The sequence below is a fragment of the Mesocricetus auratus genome, unplaced genomic scaffold (genome assembly GCF_017639785.1).
Source record: "Mesocricetus auratus isolate SY011 unplaced genomic scaffold, BCM_Maur_2.0 Super-Scaffold_15014, whole genome shotgun sequence".
Taxonomy (NCBI): Eukaryota; Metazoa; Chordata; class Mammalia; order Rodentia; family Cricetidae; genus Mesocricetus; species Mesocricetus auratus.
Genome location: NW_024429186.1, coordinates 27202237 through 27225754, shown reverse-complemented (window position 1 = coordinate 27225754; position 23518 = coordinate 27202237). Strand labels below are relative to the sequence as shown.

Below are 23518 nucleotides of genomic sequence, written 5' to 3'. Positions count from 1 at the left end.
TAGCCTTCTGGAACTTGGACGTAGATTTCCATTGATCCCTTATTATTCCATAATTATCTCTATAAAAACAGTAGCATGCAGATGGCATCACCAATGTCTACATCCTTTTTCCCTTGAACCACAGTTACCAAGGCTTCTTAGTTGTGGAGTAGAAAGCCCTCTGGCAGCATTCTCCATTCAGGTGCCCTTTGTCCCAATGCACTTAAATTATTGCTTAGTACCAAATTAAGAGTCTGGACTGAATTGCTTCCTACTTTTTTCAACTTTAAATATGCTCACAATCCTTCCCTTGCCAAACTGAAGGATTTTCATACATTTTTTTGCTTTTTCTCGTTATAGATCTACATGTGAGTAGTGAGGAATAGCCGTGCAACACACTAAATACAATTCTGTCTTGAAATTTACTCTGTCAAAGGAATTGGTTTGTTATTTCTTTTTATTAATTTATTATTTATGTGTGTGTGTGTGTGTGGGTATGGTGTGGCAGTGAAGGTATAGAAGTAAGAACTTGTGGCAGTCAGCTCTCAGGGATTGAATGCAAGCCATTGAGCTTGACAGCAAACATCTTTGCCAGCTGAGGTATCTTACTGACCCCTCTATTACTTTCTACTTCAGCCTAATGCAAGTTTTCAGGATGTGGGTAAATATAATCAGGTTATTTGCCAGAATATACCAAGAACATTCTTGTTTTTTTCTGAAATAGCATGGGCTAGGCCTCTAGCTAATCAGTATTTCTCAACTGGTGGATTGTGACCCGTGAGAAAAACCTCTATCTCCAAAGATATTTACATCACAATTGCATAAGAGTAGCAAAATTACAGTTATGAAGTAGCAACAGAAACAATTTTATGGCTGTGGGTCATAGCATCATGAGGAACTGTACCAAAGGGTCAAAGCATTAGGGAGGTTGAAAACCACTGCTCTAAGCTTTTTAGTTTTCCAAAATCCCCCTGTTCTGGTTTGCTTCCTATTGCCGTGATAAGCATCATGATCACAATCAACTTGGGGAGGGAAGGTTTTGATATCGTCTTATAGTCCATCACCAGGCTAGAGTGTTCAAGCACGACATAGGAACTGAAGAAGCAATCTAGTTCCACCTCCCCAATTTGCTCAGTTTTCTTTCTCATGCCACTCAAGACTGTCTGTGCAGCTGTGGTACCGCCCTTAGTGGGCGAGGCCTTCCCACAGCAATCAGGAAAATGTCCTACAGGCTTGGTATCCAGGCAACCAGATAGAGGGATCTCAATTGAGGCTCCTTCTTCCCAGATAATTCCTGCTCGTGTGAAGTTAACTAAAAAGACAACAAGTACAACGCAAGAGTGTCCCATTAAGTTCTGCCTAGAGCATTTTAACATGTTCTAGTAGTTCAAAGTTCCAAACCTCATCACTATTTCTCCTGAAAACCAGTTCCAAAGGCCTGGAAATAAAGTCAATTTCAGCACAATGCTCTTACGTCTAGGATCATTTTTCTGTTCTTGGCTGCATTTCTTTTTGTCGTGATCACATACCTGAAAACAACTTGATCAAGGAAGGGCTTGTTTGGAATTACATTTGAAACGTAAGTCCATCGTGGTGGGAAAGGAATAGCAGCAAAACTTGAGGCAGCTTGCAACACTGCATCTCTGCATCTGCAATGAAGCAGTAGAAAGAGGAGGACACTTGGTCCCAAAGTGCCTGTCTCCTTTTGATTTAATCTTCCACCCCAACCCATGTAGTGATGCCACCCACATTTAGGGCAGGTCTTCCTGCCTCAATTAACCTAATCCAGAAAGTCTCTCACAGGGCATAGCCTTGTCTCTTGGGTGATGCTTGATACTGTCAAATTGTCAATCAGTGTATCCAACAGAAACCAGTCAGACCAGCTTCTGAAGTCTGAGAGGGAACCCTCCACAACCACCCTGAAAACAATAAACACACAGTGTGGTGTGGTGTGACTTTTACAACTTAGGAATTGATTGGTTCTCAGTTCTTGGCACAAACCCTTTTCCCTTTGTTCAATCTTTTGCAGAGAGGTACAGCCCAGACACTGAACCCCTTGCTCACAACAGAAGATGTGTGGATAGGTCTGCCTCCATTCTTGTGCTTTTAGATGAGATCCACCCAACAAGTCTGGCCTCTGCAGCGATATCGGGGCTATCTACTAGATGCCAAACAAGAGGGTCTGCAACCACTATTTTTTTTTTTGGTCATGAGAGCTCATTTGCTATTGTCTGCTTTTTTATTTAACTTTTTATACATTGCTACTCTCAGTTCCCTCTCCCTCCCCTCCTCCCCCGCCCTCCAATCCTCCCAACACCCCACCACACTCCATCCACCCTCAGCTCCCCAGGGAGGGTAAGGGTTTCCATGAGGGATTTTAAGAGTCTGTCATACCATCCCGGGCAGGGTTTAGGTCTTCCCCCATGTGTCCAGGTTGAGAGAGCATCCCTCCATGTGGAATGGGCTCCTAGAGTTTATTTGTAAAGAGGAGTGATGAGCAAAGAAATCAAGACCAGGCTTGTGAAACCCAGAAAGGCAGCTGACCTAAACAAGCAACCACATGGTGGCTCACACCATCTGTTATGGGATCTGATTCCCTCTTCTTCTGGTATGCAACCACTATTCTGACTGCAGAGTGTGGCAGAATAATGACTAAAGATACCACATGCTGCTGAACATGGTGGCAAAAGCCTGCAATCCCATACTGGAAGATATCAGAAGACTCTGAGACCACCCTGTTCTCCAAAGGAGGTTGCAAATCATCTATCAAGTAAAAAGTTACCACGTGTGAATCCTTGAGACTAGTATATATTACCTTATTTGGAAAAGTGTCTTTTCAGATACGATTAAGTTGAGGTTCTTGACATTAGAGAGATCATTTTGGATCCTCTTTAAATGTTATCACAGGTATTCTTGCAATAAGGTGCAATGGGAAATCTGGCACACAGAAAACTGTGTGAGCACAGAAGTAGAGATTGGAATGATATGACCACAAGCTGTGAAATGTTGGCAGTAACCAGACCTTGGAAGAAGCAGGGGGTTGATCTCTTGTGGCGCTGACACTTTGGTTTTGTTCAGTGAAACTGACTCTAGTTTAAGATAATTTGTTTTAGCTGCTATAGGAAAGCCAAGGCACTGGTAATGCCTGGGAATTTTCCTCTCTCTGGCCTACATTATTTCACCTTGCCTATAAATGAAAGAGGAAATGAGTAAAAAAGGAGAGCAACCAGAAACACAAGTCAAGCAAGAGATGGAAGAGGATAGGAGGAAGAGGAAGATAAGAAAGAAAGAGCAGGAAAAGAAGGAGAAAGACTCAGGAATGGTGGTTACATTTCAGTTATGTGGCCTCTGTCCACACTTGAAATTATTGATGAGCAACAGTTTTGAAACTGAGCATCTCCCATATGGGGAAGAGAATATTTATACTGCCCCCTCCAGTGGACGCCAGACAGTCCAGGAATGCTTTGTATCTAAGATCCTTCCATAACCCTGAGAGCGTTACTGTAGTTTCTTACAACTTTTCTCAAGGTTACCACTGACTTTCTCACCAAAAATGCAGTGGCCCTTCATCATCAAGCTCATAGAAACACTTAACAACACTGAACACCCGGTAGGACTCTGCGCCTAGCTTGCTCCCTCTCCACAGTTGCTGTGACCTCTGCTGTTTCCATAGTCTAAAATACTCTTCAACTCATAGGAACTCTGAAAGCAGTCAAGGATTTTGGTAAATATCTTATGATGCACAAAATGTCTCCCTTCCATGAAGAAATGTGATCCCCCCCTTTCTGGGATTCTTCAGAGGGCTGGGCTCTGACAGTCCTTGCAGAGACTCACTGACCACCATTCTGAGGCCAGAAATGCAAACGGACTCACATTCTTCTCCCTATACCTATTTATCATATTGTACAATGGTGATTGATATCAAGAATTACATCCCTGGGGCATGTGAGGTCTAAATCATGAAAAATAGATTGATAAAATTCATTGTCTCGCTACCTGACAAAATTGACTTATACATTTTGGGAAGATTTTTCTGTTAAAAGAGTTGAGACCAGAATGCATTTCTCATCATTCTAATTTAAGCACAAAATGCAATTAACTGCAGCCCCTCAAGTCCCAAATATTCAAAGCATCTGGAGATTTATTTTATCATCCGAAGAGTTACAGCACTGTCCTTTGAATACACCTGAAGGGGCCTGCTTTCCATTATTTATTTCCCACTATGTGGCAAGTCACTACAAAAATCAGCTTATTTTTAATTGACTATATGTTACTGCCTTACAGTTGCCTAGAGGAAAGGCTGCAGTCTTGGGCTGTTTACATTTTTCACAGTGTTTATTTACCCCAGTGTAACTGAAAAGGAAGTTCAGTTAACCATCCCATCTTCAGCTACAGGAAAATTGTACCATGAACCACATGTGAAAAATCTAGCGATGGGTATGTGACTATATCTTGTAATTTCACACTTAATGTTTACTTTAACACACACAAAATTCAAGGGGGACATTTCTGGTGTTCCCATCATGTTAAAACAATGAATGTAAGTCATGTCATACAATTAAGAATCACAGGGGAACCGGGCATGGAAACTAACAAAGCAAGATAATTACTTAATACACTCATGAAACTGTAGCTGTCTTTATTTTAAAATATATCATATTCCAGAAAATAGGCTTTTGCTTTTCCCACCTTGGGAGAATTATTTCAGGCATGTGACCTACATGGGGCATTATTTTTTAAATAAGCAACAGCTTTGGAAACTAGAACTTTCCTGTCTTTTAGGTCAAGTTAGCTTGAGAAAAACTTTCATTTTGGCTGTGTCAGAATGCTCCAAGTGACTCAGATAATCTATAGGACTCCCTCATAATGAGGTGGTGAAGTTGCTAAGCAAACAACCTGGGGTGTCATCTGAACAGTCAAGTTAGTGGCATGGACTGTTGAATGTTCCTATTGTGACAACCTTAATTGGGCCAGCATAATGACAAGGACTAAAGGCCTCTATGCCACAGAAAGCCTCAACAGTCTACAAAAGGGATGCCTTTGATGGGGCTGGTTTATGAGGCTTCTTCTCACCCTTCAGAGTGAACTGCGAGTTGCTCTTGGCTAATAAGGTGCTTAATATTCTGCTAGCCCCTTCCAAAGCCATTTAACGTCATTGTCATTTCAAGAAAACTCTGCCCTTACAGGGAAAGTAATTTCTCTTCACCCAAGGCCTTTTTCCTTGGATTAATATTAATATCCCATGAGCATATTAGCTATGGAGGGAGGAATCTGGTGGCAAAATTCAACATCTGCTTATGAAATCCACCCGGCTCCACTCACGCACAATGTGAGGCCATATGGAAGCAAACTCCCCATTCACAGGACCCCTCCCCCTTCCATCAACTCCCCTCATAACAAATCTCATTTGCTTGTCTGAACCGAAAACCACTTTTAATTTTTCTGAGATAGGGTTTCTCTGTGTAGCCCTGGCTGTCCTAGAACTTGCTTTGTAGGCCAGGCTTGCCTCAAACTCATAGAGATCTGTCTGCCTCTGCCTCCCAGGTGCTGGAATTAAAATCATGAGCTACCACTGCCTGGCCAAAAGCCATTTTTACTAGTAGAGGATTTTCTAGGCCTAGGGAACTGTGGTTTTTAGGGCAGAAGAGAATTTAATTCTAAAGTCATCTGGCAGGATATTATGTTCAGAGGCACAACCATTGCTCTTTCCTACTAGCTTCATTCCCCTTGTTTGTGGAAGGAAAAATGGGGACATCACTCCTATGGGTTGTCAAAGTGTGATGGTGTGGACAGAAGTTCCCTATGCTCTCCACAAAACGCTGTTTAATTCATCCCGGTAAGAGAAAGAACCCCCAGTGCTAGTGATTCCTTATGTTGACCTCTCTGTCTGCTCCCATTCCTTATGCTTGAACTTACACATCCAAAGCCCAGAACTCTTTCCTAAAACACACTCCCAGTCCAAGATGATTTTCAAGTGATAATGTACATAGGCAGCTGAATAGCAGCACCCACGGACTCTGAAGCCATAGTCTGCATTCACATTTGGGCTCTGTCTGCAATATGTGATCTTGGCAAGCCTGTCCCCCTCCCTATACATCAGTTTCCTCATGTGAGATACAGCCTCAAATGAAAATACGCCATGCTGATCTAATTGGGTTCTAGCGAGCATACAGTCCAATCAGAACATTTGTATCTCACCTCACACAAATGAAAGTCTGAAGACACTTTTGTAGCAGTAGATGTATTAACAGGCAGCCAACAAATACTTGACGTATCAATGCAGTCTGAAAGAATAAGTATGCTAACTCAAGACAACAGTTCACCTTTATCTGTGACTTCCATAATTTCCGTGGCACACTACTGTTTAGTAAGTGGAGACAAGTCTCACTTGTGGATAAGTTAGTCAGGTTCAGAGAGTTAAGAAACATTTATGGAGAGCCACCACATCCAAGTTCTCAAGTGGTGCTCTATCTATCACAGCACACAAGTCACACAACTCTGAAGGTAGTCACAGGATGATTATAGAGGTGACAAAAAATGAAAATTGGAAGTGCTAATTAATTTGTCCCAAGTCAGAGTTTCTAAGTTAATGATAGATACAGGACTCCAATCCAACATAATTTTATAAGCAAACTACAGTATTTAAAGAGCAGGAGAAGGGTAAATTATGCCAATAAAATGGCTTTGCAAAAGGTCAGTATTGACAAGGCCATTGAAAAGCAAAATTTATAATTCAGAGATGGTTTAGCTTCTCAGATTTAGGTTTGCAGCACAGATTCAAACTATATCCTATCTGTTTTCAGTCAAGTAAAGAATGTCTTTGCTGAATACTTCAACACAGAGACTATCAGAGATGGCAAGTGACCAAAAGATCACTAAGTTCAACTTCCTTAGCTAGCATCTGTGAGACTTGCATGCCCAGTGTCATACAGGTAATTAGTGGCAGGAACAACCAAACATCTGGCCCTAACAGGACTCTTACAGCATGTAAAATGGTCTATGGAGACATTCTGGTTTGAGATCTATTTAGATGTAGATAGATTTCAGTTCATGTCAAATACCTACCCCGTTTCTTACTTTAATATCTAAGTTTAGAAAGATTGTCAGAGTAATTCTAAAATTTCTTTGCACAGACAAAGTATACATACCTTTCTCTAAAAAGAAGACTGGTAGAGTTTATATTTATGGGATTGCATCTTTAAAATTTAACCAAATTTCTGATATAGTTGCATCTTATCATGTGGGCACAGAAGTTAAATGCAGTCCTGGTGGGAAAGCAGTCTTCTAAAGAGAAAGCCATGTTCTCATTTATACTGCTTTTTAAAGTAGTTAATGAGACTTTTTGTTAGAATTTTTTCAAGTTCTGAACAGCTACAGGGATGTTCATCTCTGCATACTTCATGATTACAGTGCAGAGCTTCCAGCATCCTGATGGACCAGTGATGCTCTGTCCTGTACTCAGTACATAGATGACTTCAGGGAATATCACACTGAGATTATGTCCTATAGAAGCAGAAGAGATCCATGGTTCTGATTCAAATTACTATCTCCTTGGGAACCATAGTGTGTAGTATGAACTTTCTTTGTCATATTCTCATCAAAGAAGTCTAAATACAGTTTCTTATAAGTCACAGCACTGACTTTAGTCAGGCTGATATGAAACAACTTGCAAGAAGACATCCTACTTAAAAATATACATCATTATATTTATACCACTAAGGCCTAGAGAGTGTTGTTAATGTGAAATACAAAATAAACAAAAAACACATTGAATTATCTGGGCATATAATTCAGTGACAGAGCACCTGTCCGACATAGCACCTATGTTTATTCCTCAGAATGATGAACAAAACAGAATGAAAGAAAAGGAGAGAAGAAACAGACACATTGGGTTATTCACCGCTGTGCCCCTTGGGCAACACTGCAACACTACAAAGGCAGACATGGCAAATGGCTTCAAAATCCAGAACCTGAGAAGTCTAAGCCTTAGAGCAGAAACTTCAGAAATGAGCTTGGTGTCACTTGGTAGAACAAACTGTGATTGCAACAATTCAGAAAAACAAGGAAGCACCAGGGGCAAAGGCAAAAAGGAGCCTGTGCTATCCAAGTGATTTTTTTATAGCAGACACAGCCCAAGTAAGAAGATAAACTGCCACACAACATGGAACTGGCATAGGAGCAAGCTGAATTTCCCGTATCGAATGTATGAGGATGAGGGGACACTGGCGGGACAAACAGGCACGCAAAGCACAATCTCCTGCCGGTGGCAGATCTAGGATGCAGTAAAGATTTGCTGCATAGGAGGGAAGCTCAACTTCTCAAATATAGTAAAGCGGCAACAGTTGTGGAGCAATTGGTGCTAACATCATTACACTGGCCAATCTCTACCCTTGTACAAACACAAAGGAAACGGAGTGTGGCATAATACGTTTTACTGACAAGCATTATGGAAAAATCAGAATATTTCACATTGAGCACATTTATCAGTTGTTAAAAATAGTGATGTAGGAATGCTATCTGATTGGCCATTTCCATGGCATTCATGGCACGGAAGGTGTGTTTGAAACCTTAGGCCAACATCCTAAGAACAACACTGTGATCTGAATTTAAATGAATGCAGTTGGGCCACTGGTTCTGTTGAGTGCTGAAGTTGCAAATTAACTTTCCAAATGAGTTAATGAACACTTTTGTTGACTGTATTTGGGAAAGGTGGGAGAATGTGGGTGTGGTTAGCCCAATTACAGAATCTGTTTTGAACATTTAGCATACACCTGCTACTTCATTAGGTAGAAATGGACACCAAATTTCAAAGAGTCCAGTGCAGTATCCCATGATGTAGACTGGGAAGCATATTATCATGCCCATGCCTACTGTGATGAGTGAGCTGTGTTAGGTGCCATTGGTTGCATTTAGACGTTTCCTATGCTACTCTCAAGATTCTAACAATAGACACAATATTTACTGAAAAAGGTGGGAAGATATTTAACATCCTAATCATGTTTCTAATTGCTCAGAGTTGTGTATAGCTTCTGGATAATAATTGTAAAACACCCTGTAGATATTGAGGTGGTGATGATTAATTTTGATCTGAATTTCCCAGACTCTATAAATTTTATAGCCTGACTCTTCACCCAAGTAATGGGTAACTTACAAAAACTCCCATGATGGTACGGGTAAAAGGTTATTATTCTGGTATGGAAAGGCAGGGGTGTATCTTTAGTTAAATTGATCAGGCATGTGATGAGTTGGGATGAACATGGATTCTACTCTGGCACTTAGCACGTTAGTGGACAACAGTTATCACATTAGGAGAGCTAGGAGGTTTCAGATGTCTGCCCATGTTGAAGGACAAAAAGATCCTCCCCACATCCATGCTCTTTTCAACAGCATGGCAACATACCCCCACAGGATTTTATTGTCTCTTGGGTGTTCTGTTTCTAATTCACTTGTAGTCACTCTTGGAGAAGAGCAATAAACACTAACTATTTAGGGGGATTAAACACTGAGCCTGCTCATTTACTTGCATGAACATGCATGGGAAAGTTTTTCTATAACTGGTCTGTGGTACCAGAATCTACGACTGTACATCCCATTGTCAGTCCCTTGGGGGCAAAATTAAGGAGGGAGAACAATAGACTTTAACCATGGGCATCGGCCTAAGAAATGCACAACACATGGTTCACAGCTCAGAAGCAATGCTCTTGATGCAACAGCAGACTCGTGGCAGCTGTTCTGTTGAACATCTGGATCTCAGTAGCTCTGAACTGGCTTGCTGTCACATGAGAGCTGTCTACAAGAACCTCAGTCCATATTCAGTGATTGCATGGAGATCTGAAACCTAATCTTCACATAGTACCCCCTGAATGGTAAATTATTTCAAACACATAAGGCCATACCTTTTGAACTGTAAAGGTTGCCCAAAAGCAACACACTAAAACAAGAACATTAATTTAGGGGTTGTTTAGTTACATCTACACTATGCAGTATCTGCCCTCAAAATGTCAATGATGGGTTCCAGGGCTTAGCTTTCTTCTCTTAGATTTGCTATCATCTGAATAGAACTTTTAGATGCTCTCTTTTCTAAAGTTCATTGTATTTTCTTTTCTGAGAGGAGCAATGAATGGGGAAATGTTGATAGGTCATGAAAGTGTAGCATATTCAAGCAGTTATATCTCCTATAACATATGCATAATCAAACATCCACAATCATCTAATCAACTTTATAAATGCATCAAGTGCTTAGAAATTTTAAATTCTTAAAAATGAAAAGCCTGAGTGGTAATGTATATTGAAGATTCTTTCAGCCAAGCAAACAAGACTTAGTAATAGCTTCACAATTGAAAATGACTACAATTAACTGAATTATGGAAATTGTGCTTTTGTTTTATTTTTTTTCAGGTGAAAGGGCAAGGAAACTTGTGTATGTAATATGCCCTTTCTGATGTAAGAGCCCATCATCATTGAGTTCTGACAAAGGGATGGGAAGCAGAATCACACACATTTTAAAGCGTTGTCGGCTCATTTTAAAAGAATTGTATACATAATTACATTTCTTAGGCAATAAGAGATCACTCTTCAAATCACAGCGAGTCTTACAGTGTAGGTCTGGTCTTACGTGGGTGCTTCGGTGGTGGCTCCTAATAGTTCTGGTCAATAGAAATCAGTCAGGAGGAGCAGTATGAATCGGACATCCTTGGAAGCTGCCTTAGTCTGTCGCTGAGGGAACCGCAGAACAGGAGTTGGAGCTGGAACTCCTGGGGACAATATGCACCACTGGGAACCAATATTAAATAGTATTCTTTATATTGCCTGAGACTAAGGGTTTGAGACGGAGGGTTTAAAAAATACCAGGAAGGCTACCATCAAATGAATATTGAAGGGTAGTACTTAAAACCAGCCACCCGACAAAATCACGGGGATTCGCTGAAGCACGGACTGCTGGCTCCGCCCCCAAAGGGTCTCAGTCAGCCGATCTAAGGATAGTCAGAGCTTCTAGTTCTAGCAGATTGCAAGGAGTCACGTGCTGCTGCTGGATTTGTGGCCACACTTTGAGAATGCATGCTTTAATGATTTGCATTGTCCTCACCAGGCTAAGCTTACCTGCAGTTAAAATTAAAACATGAACACTGACCGCTGTTAATTCAGAACAGTCAAACTAACCTCACAAAAGATTTCTCCAATGGGGGAAAAAAAAAGGATTTCCCTTTCCATCCTCCACTGACTTTATTGGCTGTGGTCTCAGTCAAAGTACAGAGTGAACCTTGGCCAGCAATGTGAGGTCTCAAGCCTGCAGCTGTTGGGTGGAGGCTCCTTTGCCAGTGACTCTAAGCAGGAAGTACCTTGTTAGAAGTGATACATCTGTGTAGCCCAGGAGAATAAAAAGGCATGAAAACTCCTGTGTTGCTCCAAAGCTCTTTTAACACCCACCCTTTCAAAGCCACCTTGATAGATGGCTTTGCCACTATGGCTGCTCTGCGTCTGATGACTGGCAGTTTGAGGTTCATTGTAATGGGAAACTTTTAAAATGCTAGGTCATAAATCAAGCCTGTACCTCCACTCAGTGGGATTAATGGTAGCATAAATAAAACAAAACCCCACAGTGACAGACAGGCATGAGATACCTAGACGAAAAACTTATTAGGAAGAAGGCCACTTTTTATCCAGATCCAAGAAGCCAGCAAGAGGTAGAGAAATATTACAATTAGCGCAGTATTGAGGAGACAAATATTTCACAGCATGGGTACAGTTTAGCAGGGCTTCTCACCACACTCTACAACCCCACACCCTTCCTCACTGACAGATTTCTTCCTGGCCAACAAACCGTCCAAATTGTGTGTTGTCCAAGGCAAACCAGATTCCTCTGTTTATCTCATTTTACACCATTCCCGATATCTTTCAGTGTCTTACCCAGAGAAGTGCTCAGCAAAAATGGGCAAACAGGCATTTCTACCATCCCAGGAATAACACTGAATAAGAGTTATGCAGGATGACTGGAGAAAGGGAAAAACTTATAGAGCACATAGATCCCAAAATTAAAATTGTAAATCCTATCGACAACTTTTCTCGTATTTTCTACCTGTTCTTTTTGCTATAAGGTAAAGAAAGCTTGATGTACAAATGAGTACAACAGGCAAATGGCTGTATATAATGACAGGAAACACAGCAGCAAGCATAGGATACAATAACTGAACAAAAACAAAGGTGGGAAGCTTTGTATTCTCAAGTGCCACGGAGCTTTGCATGTAAAGTCTATATTGAGTTATGCTTGGGAAAAGAATATTGCCAGTTACGGTATTCCTAGGATTTCAACCATAAGAGAGCCAAAACATGTGTGGTTAAAAAAAAAAGTTTCTAGGGGCTGAGGCTCAGAAGATAAAGGGCTTGTCCTACGCATTTGAGGCCTTTGCTTTGAGTCCCAGCAACCTGTAAGACCAAGGCTGGGGCAGTAGACAGGCAGATCTCCAGGCTTTGCTGGCCAGCCAGTGAGTTCTAGGTTCAGTAAGAAACCCTATCAACAAAAATGAGGCAGAGAAACAATTGAGAAGAACACCTGACATGGACCTCTCATCTCTATCCAGGCATATGGCATATGTACATACTGACTGCTGAAAGAACTGAGGTACCACATCCCCCGCCTTGCCCCCCCCCCCCCCCAGCTAGTTCTTCAATGTGGACTGTATGGCGAGGAGACATCAGAGGCCAGCTGGCTTGGTAAAATAGTAAGGCACATATGTTGGGCGTGGATTTCGGTGGGAAACAGACTTGGACACAGATGTAATAGGAGCTAAGATGGGCAGGCCATGTTGGAGGGAGAGTGGAGCTGGTTTTTCCAGGCAGTGTAGACTGGATTACTCTGCTTCTCATCAAAAGCCAGGGTAACCTCTGAGATGAATGCATCTGGGGGCTTAGAATCCAAAGCCCTCCTTCTCATATAAGCATTTTTCCTACCCTTCAATTAGATGTGCTGTTTTTATATGGAAATGAGACAAAGTGAGATCTTTCATGGTTCAGATTTTTCCTCAAATAGGAAAAAGTGGCTATTTTTTCTATTGCTGAGCATCTGAAGACTTAAAAGTTGAAAGATGCAACTATTTTTATATCATACTTTGGAGAGTGGAATGCATTTATATACAAATGCTTCGATTTGTTTCCCAGCTTAGGGCTCATGCTTTAGTTTTGATCCAAGAATGCCAGATGCTTTCGTGAGAACTGCTGCCTCATTTGAAGGCTGTGAAAATCACAAATTTCATTTTGTTTTGTCTGGAGTGGGGAGAAAAATGTTGGGATAATTTGCTTGGGGGGACATAGGAATTTTCAAAAAGGAATCTTACTCAGTGTTCATTCACATTCCTGGCTACCATATGATGTATACTTAAGTTTATAATACGCCCAAGTCCTAAGGAAAGCGATGTAAGCAGGAAAGGGTTTGCTTAGTAAGCACACCATCTTATTACATGTAGGAGTTTGGTCCCAATTACAATGCTATGCTATTTAAGTCTAAGACTCACTACAGTTTAGATAGAAAAGAAGGGTAGAGTCTCTGGATTCAGGTGGGATGTGGACACAGGCACAGATGTAACAGGAGCTAAGATGGACAGGACATGTTGGAGGGAGGCTACCGCTAGTTTTTCCAGGCAGTGTAGACTGGATTACTCTGCTTCTAATCCAAAAAAGGGTAACCTCTCTGAAACGCATCTGGGGGCTTGAACTCCAAAGCCCTGCTTCTCATATAAGTAGTTTCCCTACCCTTCAATGAGATGTATGAATATGAACTGCAGGGCCCTTAAGTTGGGATTTAAACTATAAACATACATCTACCACAGGCATGGGGATAAAAAGGCTTTTTAAGTGGATATACACTGTTTACATAAGCAACCTTTAAATGATATCACTCACTGTTTCGCATTGTTATCAGCTTTAACTCTCTGCTGGTAACATAAACAAGCTATGCTAAGAATAAAGTTAGTTCTGGGAAACTGGGTGCATAAAATGTTATATAACCAACTGGTTTCCAACCTTCAAGTCAGACACTGGACAGGGGAATAATAAGACTTTAGCCAATGGGAAAAACAGCAAGCCAAAATTCTTCCAGCTGTATTTCTTCCCTCTGTGGCCTTCAGCAACTTCAATCGAAGTTTAGTGTATTTAGGGAGAAAGGGGGCCAGAAGAATCAAAATTACTAAACCAAAAAGGTCAATCTTCAAATGAAGTTTTGGACCAGGTGCACTGCAGAAGGCTGAACCCTTCCACAGTCCCAGTGCTACCAGCAATATGGCTGATCCACTAGAATTCAAAGAAGCCTCTTATCACATAACTCAGGCTGCCCTGCCAAAGGAGAGAAGGGAAAAGAGTTGCTGGCTCTGAGAGGGAAAAAATAAGATTTAATCTTCCTCTTGATTTTCAGCTGAAGCTCCTGGTAACTCCAAGAGACAGGAAAAACCTTGAGAGGAGACAGGACCTTGGGTTTCAGTACATAAAAATAGACGACCAAGCAGCTGAGGAATTTGGACAAATCGTTGTTCACAAAGAATTGGTTTTGCCAATGAAATTCTGGTGGGATCTGTATTTAAAGGCAAACACCTTCATCCATCCAACAGCAATATAGAGTACTGAATGATATACTTGCCTTAAATTTTTCATATTTTAAGAGTTCTTCCACAAGAGTTCTCTCTATTTAGCTATAAAATTATAAGCTAGTATGCTTTGAAGGATTTTCTGAATCAGCAGTCTGAGTTCCTCCAACTCTCAGGTCTAGCTAGCCTATTCTAGTTTTTGTGTGTTACCATGGATGTCCTAACAATGATTCAGATCAGTTCCCTAAGTTCAGATGGTTCCTTTACATATGGAGAGCATGGAGTCTCTGCTTGTACCTAAAGGGAAATGCTTTAAATAAACCTTTGACTTAGGGATGTAAATAAAGGCTGACAATTTTATCTCCTATTTCTTCCCCATTATTTAGTTCCAAGAAGATAAAATAGAGTGTCAGTCCAGATTGCCATTGCTTGTGGTTGCCCACCATCACTAGATGGCAAGATCCTATTGCTGACGAGGTACGTCTTCACATGAGTTCTTCCTGCTATCACCTTAGAGCACTGAGACCTTCTGGGGATAGAGAAGACAAAAGCAACGCTGTTAAACTCATATTTAGTTCTAGCTGGCCTAAACACATTTCCCCCTCCCCCATGTGGAACACCAGGCATGGTTTAGGACAGACATTTCTGCTTTGGTAACTTCTTCTTATCAGTAACACATAGGTGCTCCTCAAGAAGAGGGCACTGCCCTGAGTAAGTGGCCTCAGAGCTTATGTAGCATGTGGATGTTCTTTGATGTGAAAAGAGCTGCATTCACATTACAAAAAGACAGGGCTCACTTCCTCCACACCCCCAAGTGTTATGATAACCCAGGAACACATTTTGAGCAAACATATAGCATTTTTATGGCACTTGAGAAATGGAACAAACACTTGTGTTTCAACAGACACAACAATGCAATGTGTATTACAAAGGAATTGCTTTATTTTTCCTGTATCTGCACAGAGTCGTTCCACCATGGCCCAGTGGGACTCATCTCCTTGATGATGGCCATTATTTAGCATTGTAATATAAAAATTTCTTCACTATTAGTTGGACGTGGAAAGGTGGTAAGGTTTTTACAAACACTTTGATGTTGAAAAGGCTGGGACATGAAAAGCAGTCAGGTAGTACCAAAATACACAGGGACTCTTGCAGAGTGAACCCCACTGTCACAGGAGAGCACAGCTGGGATTTGGGTCAGAGCAAACCAAAGATCATCCAGGGTGTGACTGGGAAGATCGCAGTGGACATTTGGCCCCAATAAGACAAATAAATAAAGACTGCTGTGAATTCTTTCCAGTGCTCTACGATTCAGCTATCCTTTATAAATTCTTTTGCAGTTAAAAGTGATGATTGGAATAGTTTTAAGAGACTATGTGTCATAAGAGACTGCTGAGATGACAAATGAAGGATGATAAGCATTTGAAAGGCAGCCTAATATTACATAGACATCTCCATGACACGTTAGAACACATGAGAATTGATTAGGGAGAAAGCATTTAGAAACCAGCCGTGTCCAAAGGCTCCTGAATCTAAACTGCTGGAAAACTTTGCCTGGAGGGAATTCCTTTTTTTTTTCCTTTCAGCAAGTCATTTTTGAAAGGCATCAATTATAAATTCAAGGTTGGGGTGGAAAAGTATGACACTGAAAGATGGGGAAATATAAAGCAAAAATGATCACTTTCTCTGCCTGCATGAGCTGCCTCTAAGAGAGCTGTGCATCATTCATAGGTTGATATTACTTCTACTGGATAAACTTACTCTCACTCACAAAGACCAACTGCAATGTCACGCTAGGCGATGCTTGGCAGTCCCATGGAGTCAAAGACACATGGTGTCTTTAGATAATCTGAGCCAAATGGCAAAAAGAATCATAGGGTATTATTTGTAAAATAGTCAAGTAAAGTTGTGAGTTATATTTTGCATTTTTTGCTCTCATATTCCTCCTTCTTGGACTGCGGATTTGTTCTATTCACTGGTAAACTTGTGGCATCTTCCTTGATTGAAGCTGAATCTGGGGCAATGGTTCTTTTGGTTAATGTTGGCAAGGCTAGAGGAAAGAGAAAAAATAAACCAATGTGAATATAACACTTGAGCCAAAAAACTAATCTTGTAGAAGTTTAGTTAATTACGTATCACATTTAATCTAGTTTTCTATAATTGAACTTTACATGGACTAACAGACCTTTAGCATAAATAAAATCTGTATACTTTCAAAAGACAACTGATTTTAAAATCGAATTTTTAAATTTGTATCTGAGAGTGGAAGATGAGTGCTTTGTGAGGATACAATGATACAAGCACAGAGAATTTACAGGGGGAGAATTTGAAGGCCTCCTTTCCCAGAATCCTCTTTGTTACACCCTCTGGGCTACTAGCAATAGACCTACAATCTAGCTTTACTGTTTTTCTTATTTCCCTTCAAGGCTTGAGGCCAGAATGTCACTGTTCAGGTGATCTTTTCCCTCCAGATTTCAGTTCTTAGATCCCTGCTCATCCACTAATCTTAGAAACCAATAATATATGTTAAAATAAAACTCTGTCTTAGAACCAACATGCCCATCCACATAGATTCCCAGCATCTGCTTTTGTCTATCTGACTTATCTATCTCAGTTAAGAGTGAGTCCTCATGATTCTATCTCCAAAACTCACCTGCATCTTCCTTTACACCCTTACTATCCCCTCGGTCGAGGGTCCCATTTCCTTTCAGTCTACTTTTATCTTACTCCTAATCATTCTAGTGAGAATTACCTTCCTTAAAAGGAAGCCAAGGTTCATTCTGTTCCTGGATAGCCTCTCCACCTCCATGCTTTTGGTGAATTTAGGATGAAATCTAGACACCTGGCAGGCCCCTCTTACTCTCTCCCTGTTATCTTTTCTTCCTGGCAGACCATGCCACCTTTTCTCAGAGCTTTTGAATGTTCTACTCCTGGTACAAGGGTGTCTTTTTCCCACTCGATTTCAGCTCAGCTGGCTCTTGTTACCCTTCAAGTTTCAGGTCAAATGTTGCTTTGCCAGAGATGCATTTCATGATCATTCACTGCAAGCAGTGTTCCTGTCCTGGCGGGTTCTCTCCACCACTTGCCTTTGACATACCATTCCCCCTTCTCTGCTCACTACTTAATTCCCCGGGAGATGAGATGGCCTTGTCTGTCTTCTTTATTACTACCTCCTCCAAAACCCATCTCAAAGCCTTGTATATAAGCCACTCAGGTGAACACACTAAGAGACTTTTAAAGAGATGGCCAACTGCAAACTTTTTAGATGCTTTCTGGAGAGTAACTAGAAAGCCTTCTGTAAAATTATAATAACCAGAGTTCAATGATTTAAAACTATTTAGCACTTAATTGGTTAACATACAAAACCAAAGCCTCCTTTCATAAAATAAGCAAATAAAAGAGGCAGATATATCATACTTCCCCAGAATAAATAATCCTTTGATGGTAGAGAAACCATTACTCTTATGTTATCAGCAGCCCCAGCATTCTTATTGACGCATATTGTTGGCATTTGATGCTGGAGGATGGATTACTTTAAAAGGAGCTGTTCACAGTTAACCTGGCAGACCTTGAACCATTAATATAATAACATTTTTCTGTTAGTCTGTGGGCAAACTACTTTTCATCCAAAAGATGTAAACTCCCATAAACTGTCCTTTCAAAAGACAAACCAAGAATGCTCAAGACTTATTTTCCTAGCAATATAAACTGAGATGGAGATGAAACAGTTTTTTAGGGAAACTTTCATTGAATTGCTTTTCTGAAAGTATCAAGTTAGAATATAATCTATAAGTCCCTTCTAAATTCTATAATAATTCTAGATGTTTGGCCCTATTGAGAAAAGGTCACAGTCCTTCTCTTAGGCTCACTCATCTATTTTTTTAATCTACTTTTTAGGGCAGTTTAAGATTTACAGACAATTTGCAATCTATGTTTATTTTAAAATTTGGTTTGGAAACACTAATTCCACAGAAATTAAGCATGTTAGTCTCAAAAGGCTGGAGAGTTCTAAAGCCACTAGAGTGCTATAGACCTCATTCAAGTCTAGACTAGTCTCAACCCTGAGAGGGAGCTGCCCTTGGGTCGTGTGCCTTTCATCTCAAAGGAACTACACATGGAGACCAGTGGCTAGTCGCCACTTATAAAAAGTGAAAATGACGGCTCCCAAAGCTGACATTGTGACACTCCCTTGACTAAGCCCCTACTGTCTACAGGCTGAAGGTAATGGAACCAGTCTTCTAAAAGAGGATCCTGACTCAGGGCCACAGCTTCCAGTCAGCCAGGATAAATTTGCTAGTGATCGTGCTTTTAATAATGGATTTCTGTGTTCTTATTTCCAATGGCAATATAAACTTACAATTTATACATTTCTTCCCTTCTTCCTGGCAGAGGGAATCTACCTTTTCATGTATTGACCTGAACTATACAAAGCTGACATAAATTACCTCTTAAAACAAACTTTCATTAATACTGGAGCAATTTTAGAGACCACAAATTATGCAGTGTTTTCCCATTTCCTTTGTTTTTTCTATGGTCCATGTTTCTGTGCTTGGTTTGGTTACAGTTTGACAGAGTCCCTACATTGGCAAAATGAATACCCTGGCCTCCATGGCATGGGACAAAGAAGCCCTCACGCAGTTTATATTCCACCAAAAGCAAGAAGTGCCTGTTCTGTGAACCCAGAAAGTAATGTCCATCCACGTCTACAGGGCTGCAGTCATCTCTTCGCCAAGTTTCCACACAGGTTGAAATGGCTTGGGGCTCCAAAGCCAGATTTTACACTCAATTTAGAAGTTAATAAGAAAATTGGACATTTGCTGGTCAGATATAAAAACTGAGGTTTTTGTGGTAGCATTTGTCTTCCTAACACTCATGTCTAACCAAAGTGCTCTTCTGCACATCAGTTTGAAGTGCTGTAGAGGACATCAGGGGTCTCCCACTGCATCCTTGTAATCCTTCAGTGTCAACCACAGCAACCCTTTAAACACCTTCTGTCTTTGCTTCATTTATAGAAAAATGTCGAAAATGCTATTTCCTGAGTTATCATTTTTAGACATTATCCACACCCACCCACTTCTTCACACCCATCCTTCCAAAATAGCTATTTCTGAAATTTCAGTTATGTCAATACTGAGTGTTTATATTTCATGACCATGTAAATAAACACAGCTCACAAAACACCTAGTAGGTAGACTGTGACAATAGTCCTCATCTTATTTTTCTCCCTGAGTTTATTAATTGACTCATATCTTAATTTTTATATGCTTTTTGTTCTATGATTATTTGCTTCTAATAGCTCAATTAACTCTTCCACATTTCCTTTTTGAAGGTTTTTTTCCCCTCCCCAAGTGTTCAGTTGTATCAGCTAATCTGCTATTTCTTTGTTTCCTAAAGATTTTCTCAATAGAATTGTTCTTTAGTATGAGAAGAAATATTAGGAGTGAGCATGGAAGAGCCAGCTCCACCCCTCGCCTCAGAGAGATGATCCCAGCTACCTGGACTGACCTACTAATCTACCATTCAGGCACACATCTGAGGCTTTGAGGTAGCACTCCCCAACATCTATCCCATCTATGACCTGCTAGACTGCATGAAGGGACTGGTCCCGTGGAAGCATAATTGCAGAATCTTCATGATTCATGGCAGCAACAGAATACCCTGCTGGAGTTTCAGTGAGGGTCCAGTATTGATGGTGTACCAGAAGTCAGAGGCCTGGAACCCGACCAACAACACGTTATACAATGAACATTTGCAAGTAAAGCTGTCTGGACAAGAGTGTCTACCATGTGACACACCAAAGCTCCCAATGCCACTAAGATGAATGAAGAGGAGATGGAGAGGCAGGAAAGATGGGGGAGGTTTTTCTTTTTTGACTTAAAAAAATCATTCTTTGTGTTTTTCGCATCATGCATCTAGATTCCATTCATCTCCTTGTCCCCTCGTATCTGCCCTCTGCCCTTGTAACCTCCCCCCACCGAAACAGGACAAAATAAAATTTAAGAGAAAAACATAAAAGAAAGAAAAATCTAATCATGGAAGCTGTAGTTTACCTTTTTATCCATATATCTTTACTTGCAAGTGTTCATTTCAAAGTGTCATTGGTCTGGTTTGAGGCCTCAGGTTTTTGCTACCCTAAGAATGCTGGGCCCTCATTGGGACTCCTCTTGGATATCCTGTTGTTGCCCTGTGCTGGGGAGATCCTGTAGCTTTGGATCTTCGTGACCCGCACCTTCATGTGCTCCAGCAGATCATAGATGGAGTAGATGTTAGAGCAGGCCAACTCATATTTCTGGACCTGGGTAGTTGCAGCTTTCATAGCCAGCCAGCTCACCCCCGCTTGTCATGACCAGGGTGAGCTGGCATTGCCCAGCTACTTCACCCCTTGCAACAATGAGCAAGGGGCAAGACTGGTTCTGCTTTCCTGCCCCCAGGGTCGGCTCTCCCACACCTACACCATCAGGGGCAGCTCTACTGTGCTGCCCAGGCAATGTGCAGGGGACACTCTCCTGAGTGCGCAGCTGGTGAGGGGCAGGGACAGCTCTCCTGCTCTTATGTTTGCTTGCTTTTATATTTTTTGGGTCTTTGGGTTTTTGGTTTCTATTTTATTAATATTATTTTTTTATTTTATTATTTCTTTTAAAAGCTTTCTTTTGGGGAATGCTACAAAGATGAAGGGCAGATACAGAAGGTTGGGAAATGAGTGGGCTTAGGGTATATGATATGAAATTCCTAAAGAATCAATACAAAAAATATGTTTAAAAAGAAGTGTGAGTGCTGACTCAGACCAAGAAGCAGATGGGAATAAACACAGAGATCCAGAGCTGGACATAATGCAGAGAGTTAGAGACCTTTGTACATTCAGTCTTAAGTGGGATGTCTTCATCAAATCCCTCCCCTCAGGGCATCCTGCATAAGAGGCAGGAAGAGCCTCAGAGTTAGAGGGATGGAGGACATCAAGAAAAGAAAGCCTTCTGCATCAAAAGGGTCAAAGGCCACATGAGCTCACAGAAACACTAACATTACAGTGTCTAGTTTGGTGTTTTCCTAGGATTGCCGAGCTTCTTGTGCCTTCTTTTGGGCTCTTTTCCTTCTGTTGGTTTGTTTTGTCCAATTCCGAAGTGCTAGTTTTTGTTTTATTGTAGTATATTAATTTTATTTTATTACTATTCTAAAGAAAACTGTTTTTTTGTTTCTAATGAGAGAAAGAAATGGTGTAGATCCAAAGAGAGGGGAGGTAGGAAGGAGCTTGGAAGAGTAGAGGGAGGGGAATCAGGAATATACTGCATGAGAAAAATTATTTTCAATAAAAGGAAAAAAGTGAGTGCCCATTTAAGGGTTCACCAATCCTGAAGAAAGAAGATTGAATAGCACACACTCACTGGGATTCAAGGGTAGAGCTCCTCCAAGCTTCCCAGGCCAGGAGTGGAAAGGGAAACCAGATACAGAAGGGAAGGGTGTGGAGAAGACAGAAGACAACTTCACAAGATAGGAGTAAAGTAGCTATGATTTTCAACAGCAGTCTTGGATTGGAAGAAATTTTTTTTCAATGACCTCATAAGGAAAATCATTTTTAACTTGGAATTCTGTAGCTGGCCAAACATAGAATTTTATAGTCGGCCCAAGCCTTGATCAAGTGTCAATGGAAGATTCCATTTTCAGGTATACAAAGATCAAAGGCATTGCCTCTCCTCAATGCACTTCCATAGAAGAAAGGGGTAAAGAAACAAGGGCATGAGAAAGTGTCTGGGTGCCGCATGCATCGCACAGCCATCTTGGATAAGCGCTTTCCCTCCTGGCCTGCGCGCTTTCTTTGTTCTCCCTGAGCTCCAAATCTGTGAACCATGTCTCCTCTATTTTGAATTGAGTTTAAATGTTTGTTTTACCATTTTATTTTATGTCAATTGGTGTTTTACCTGCATATATGTCTGTGCCGCATATGCATACCTGGTGCCTGCAGAGGCCCAAACAAGATAATTGGATCCCATGGAACTGGAGTTACAGACAGTTGTGAGCCACAATATGGGTGTTGGGACTGAAACCCAGGTCATCTGGAAGAATAGCCAGTACTCTTAAACACTGAGCTGTCTCTCCAGCCCCCCCCCCGAATTTTAAACTTGTAAATTACATCTGTGTGTGTAAGAGACAGAGAGAGAATGTGTGTGTGTATGTGTGAGAGAGAGACAGAGACAGAGACAGACAGACAGAGAGAGACAGAGCCAGAGAGAGAGAGAGAGAGAGAGAGAGAGAGAGAATGTGTTTGTAGGTACACATGTCATGGCTTGCATTTGTGGTGAACATTTTTTCTTTCTGTGCATCATGTCGGCCCCAGGGACTGAAATTGGGTTATCAGCCTTGAAGCAAGAGTCCTTACCTGTCTAACCATCTTACTATCCCTCCTAAGTTGATTAAATTTTTGTTATTAAATTTATTTGTGTGTGGGGGGTACACAACATATGTACTACAGCATGCATGTAGAGGTAAGAGGCTAAATTGTAGGAGTTGGTCTTCTCCTTTATTTACCACATGGGGTTCCAGGGATTGAACCCAGGTCATCAGGATTGGTGACAAGTGCCTTCATACACTTGAACCATCTTGCCAGCCCTTGGTTTTCTGAAAGCCCTCATTTTTTTCTAGTGTCCCATTCTTCCCTGGACTCCACTCATTGTACTTTGTGTTTTTCTAGATGTTATTTCCCACTTGTCTAGTTTCTTCTATCGTTATGTCAAGAATAGTTTATAATCTGAGACCTTTTTACCCTGGTTCCTCTCTGCGTAGTCTCTAGCTTCAGCGTCTGAGGACACCTTCTCTAATCATCCTATTTGACACAGGCTCTGCTCTACACTTTGCTAGGCTTAGCATTTTGAATTTTGGGGGCTCAGTAAAAGGAGAGGTTAGACGATAATTTCTCTAAGTGTAATTACTCTGCTATAAAAACAGAAGTGTTCAGACAATGTTAACTAAATTTT

At 41.0% G+C, this 23518-nt stretch overlaps 1 protein-coding gene across 9 annotated transcripts in view; it reads right to left on the bottom strand.

Moving 5' to 3' along the window:
- Positions 1 to 15472: 15472 nt before the first annotated feature.
- Positions 15473 to 23518, bottom strand: part of Cep128 (centrosomal protein 128) — a 345498-nt gene continuing 337452 nt past the window's right edge. For all 9 annotated transcript variants that reach the window (XM_040742677.1, XM_040742676.1, XM_040742670.1 and 6 more), the window contains one exon: positions 15473 to 16602. In XM_040742677.1, coding sequence (XP_040598611.1) covers positions 16588 to 16602 — 15 coding nt within the window. In that variant the 3' untranslated portion in view covers positions 15473 to 16587. The remainder of the gene's footprint in view (positions 16603 to 23518) is intronic.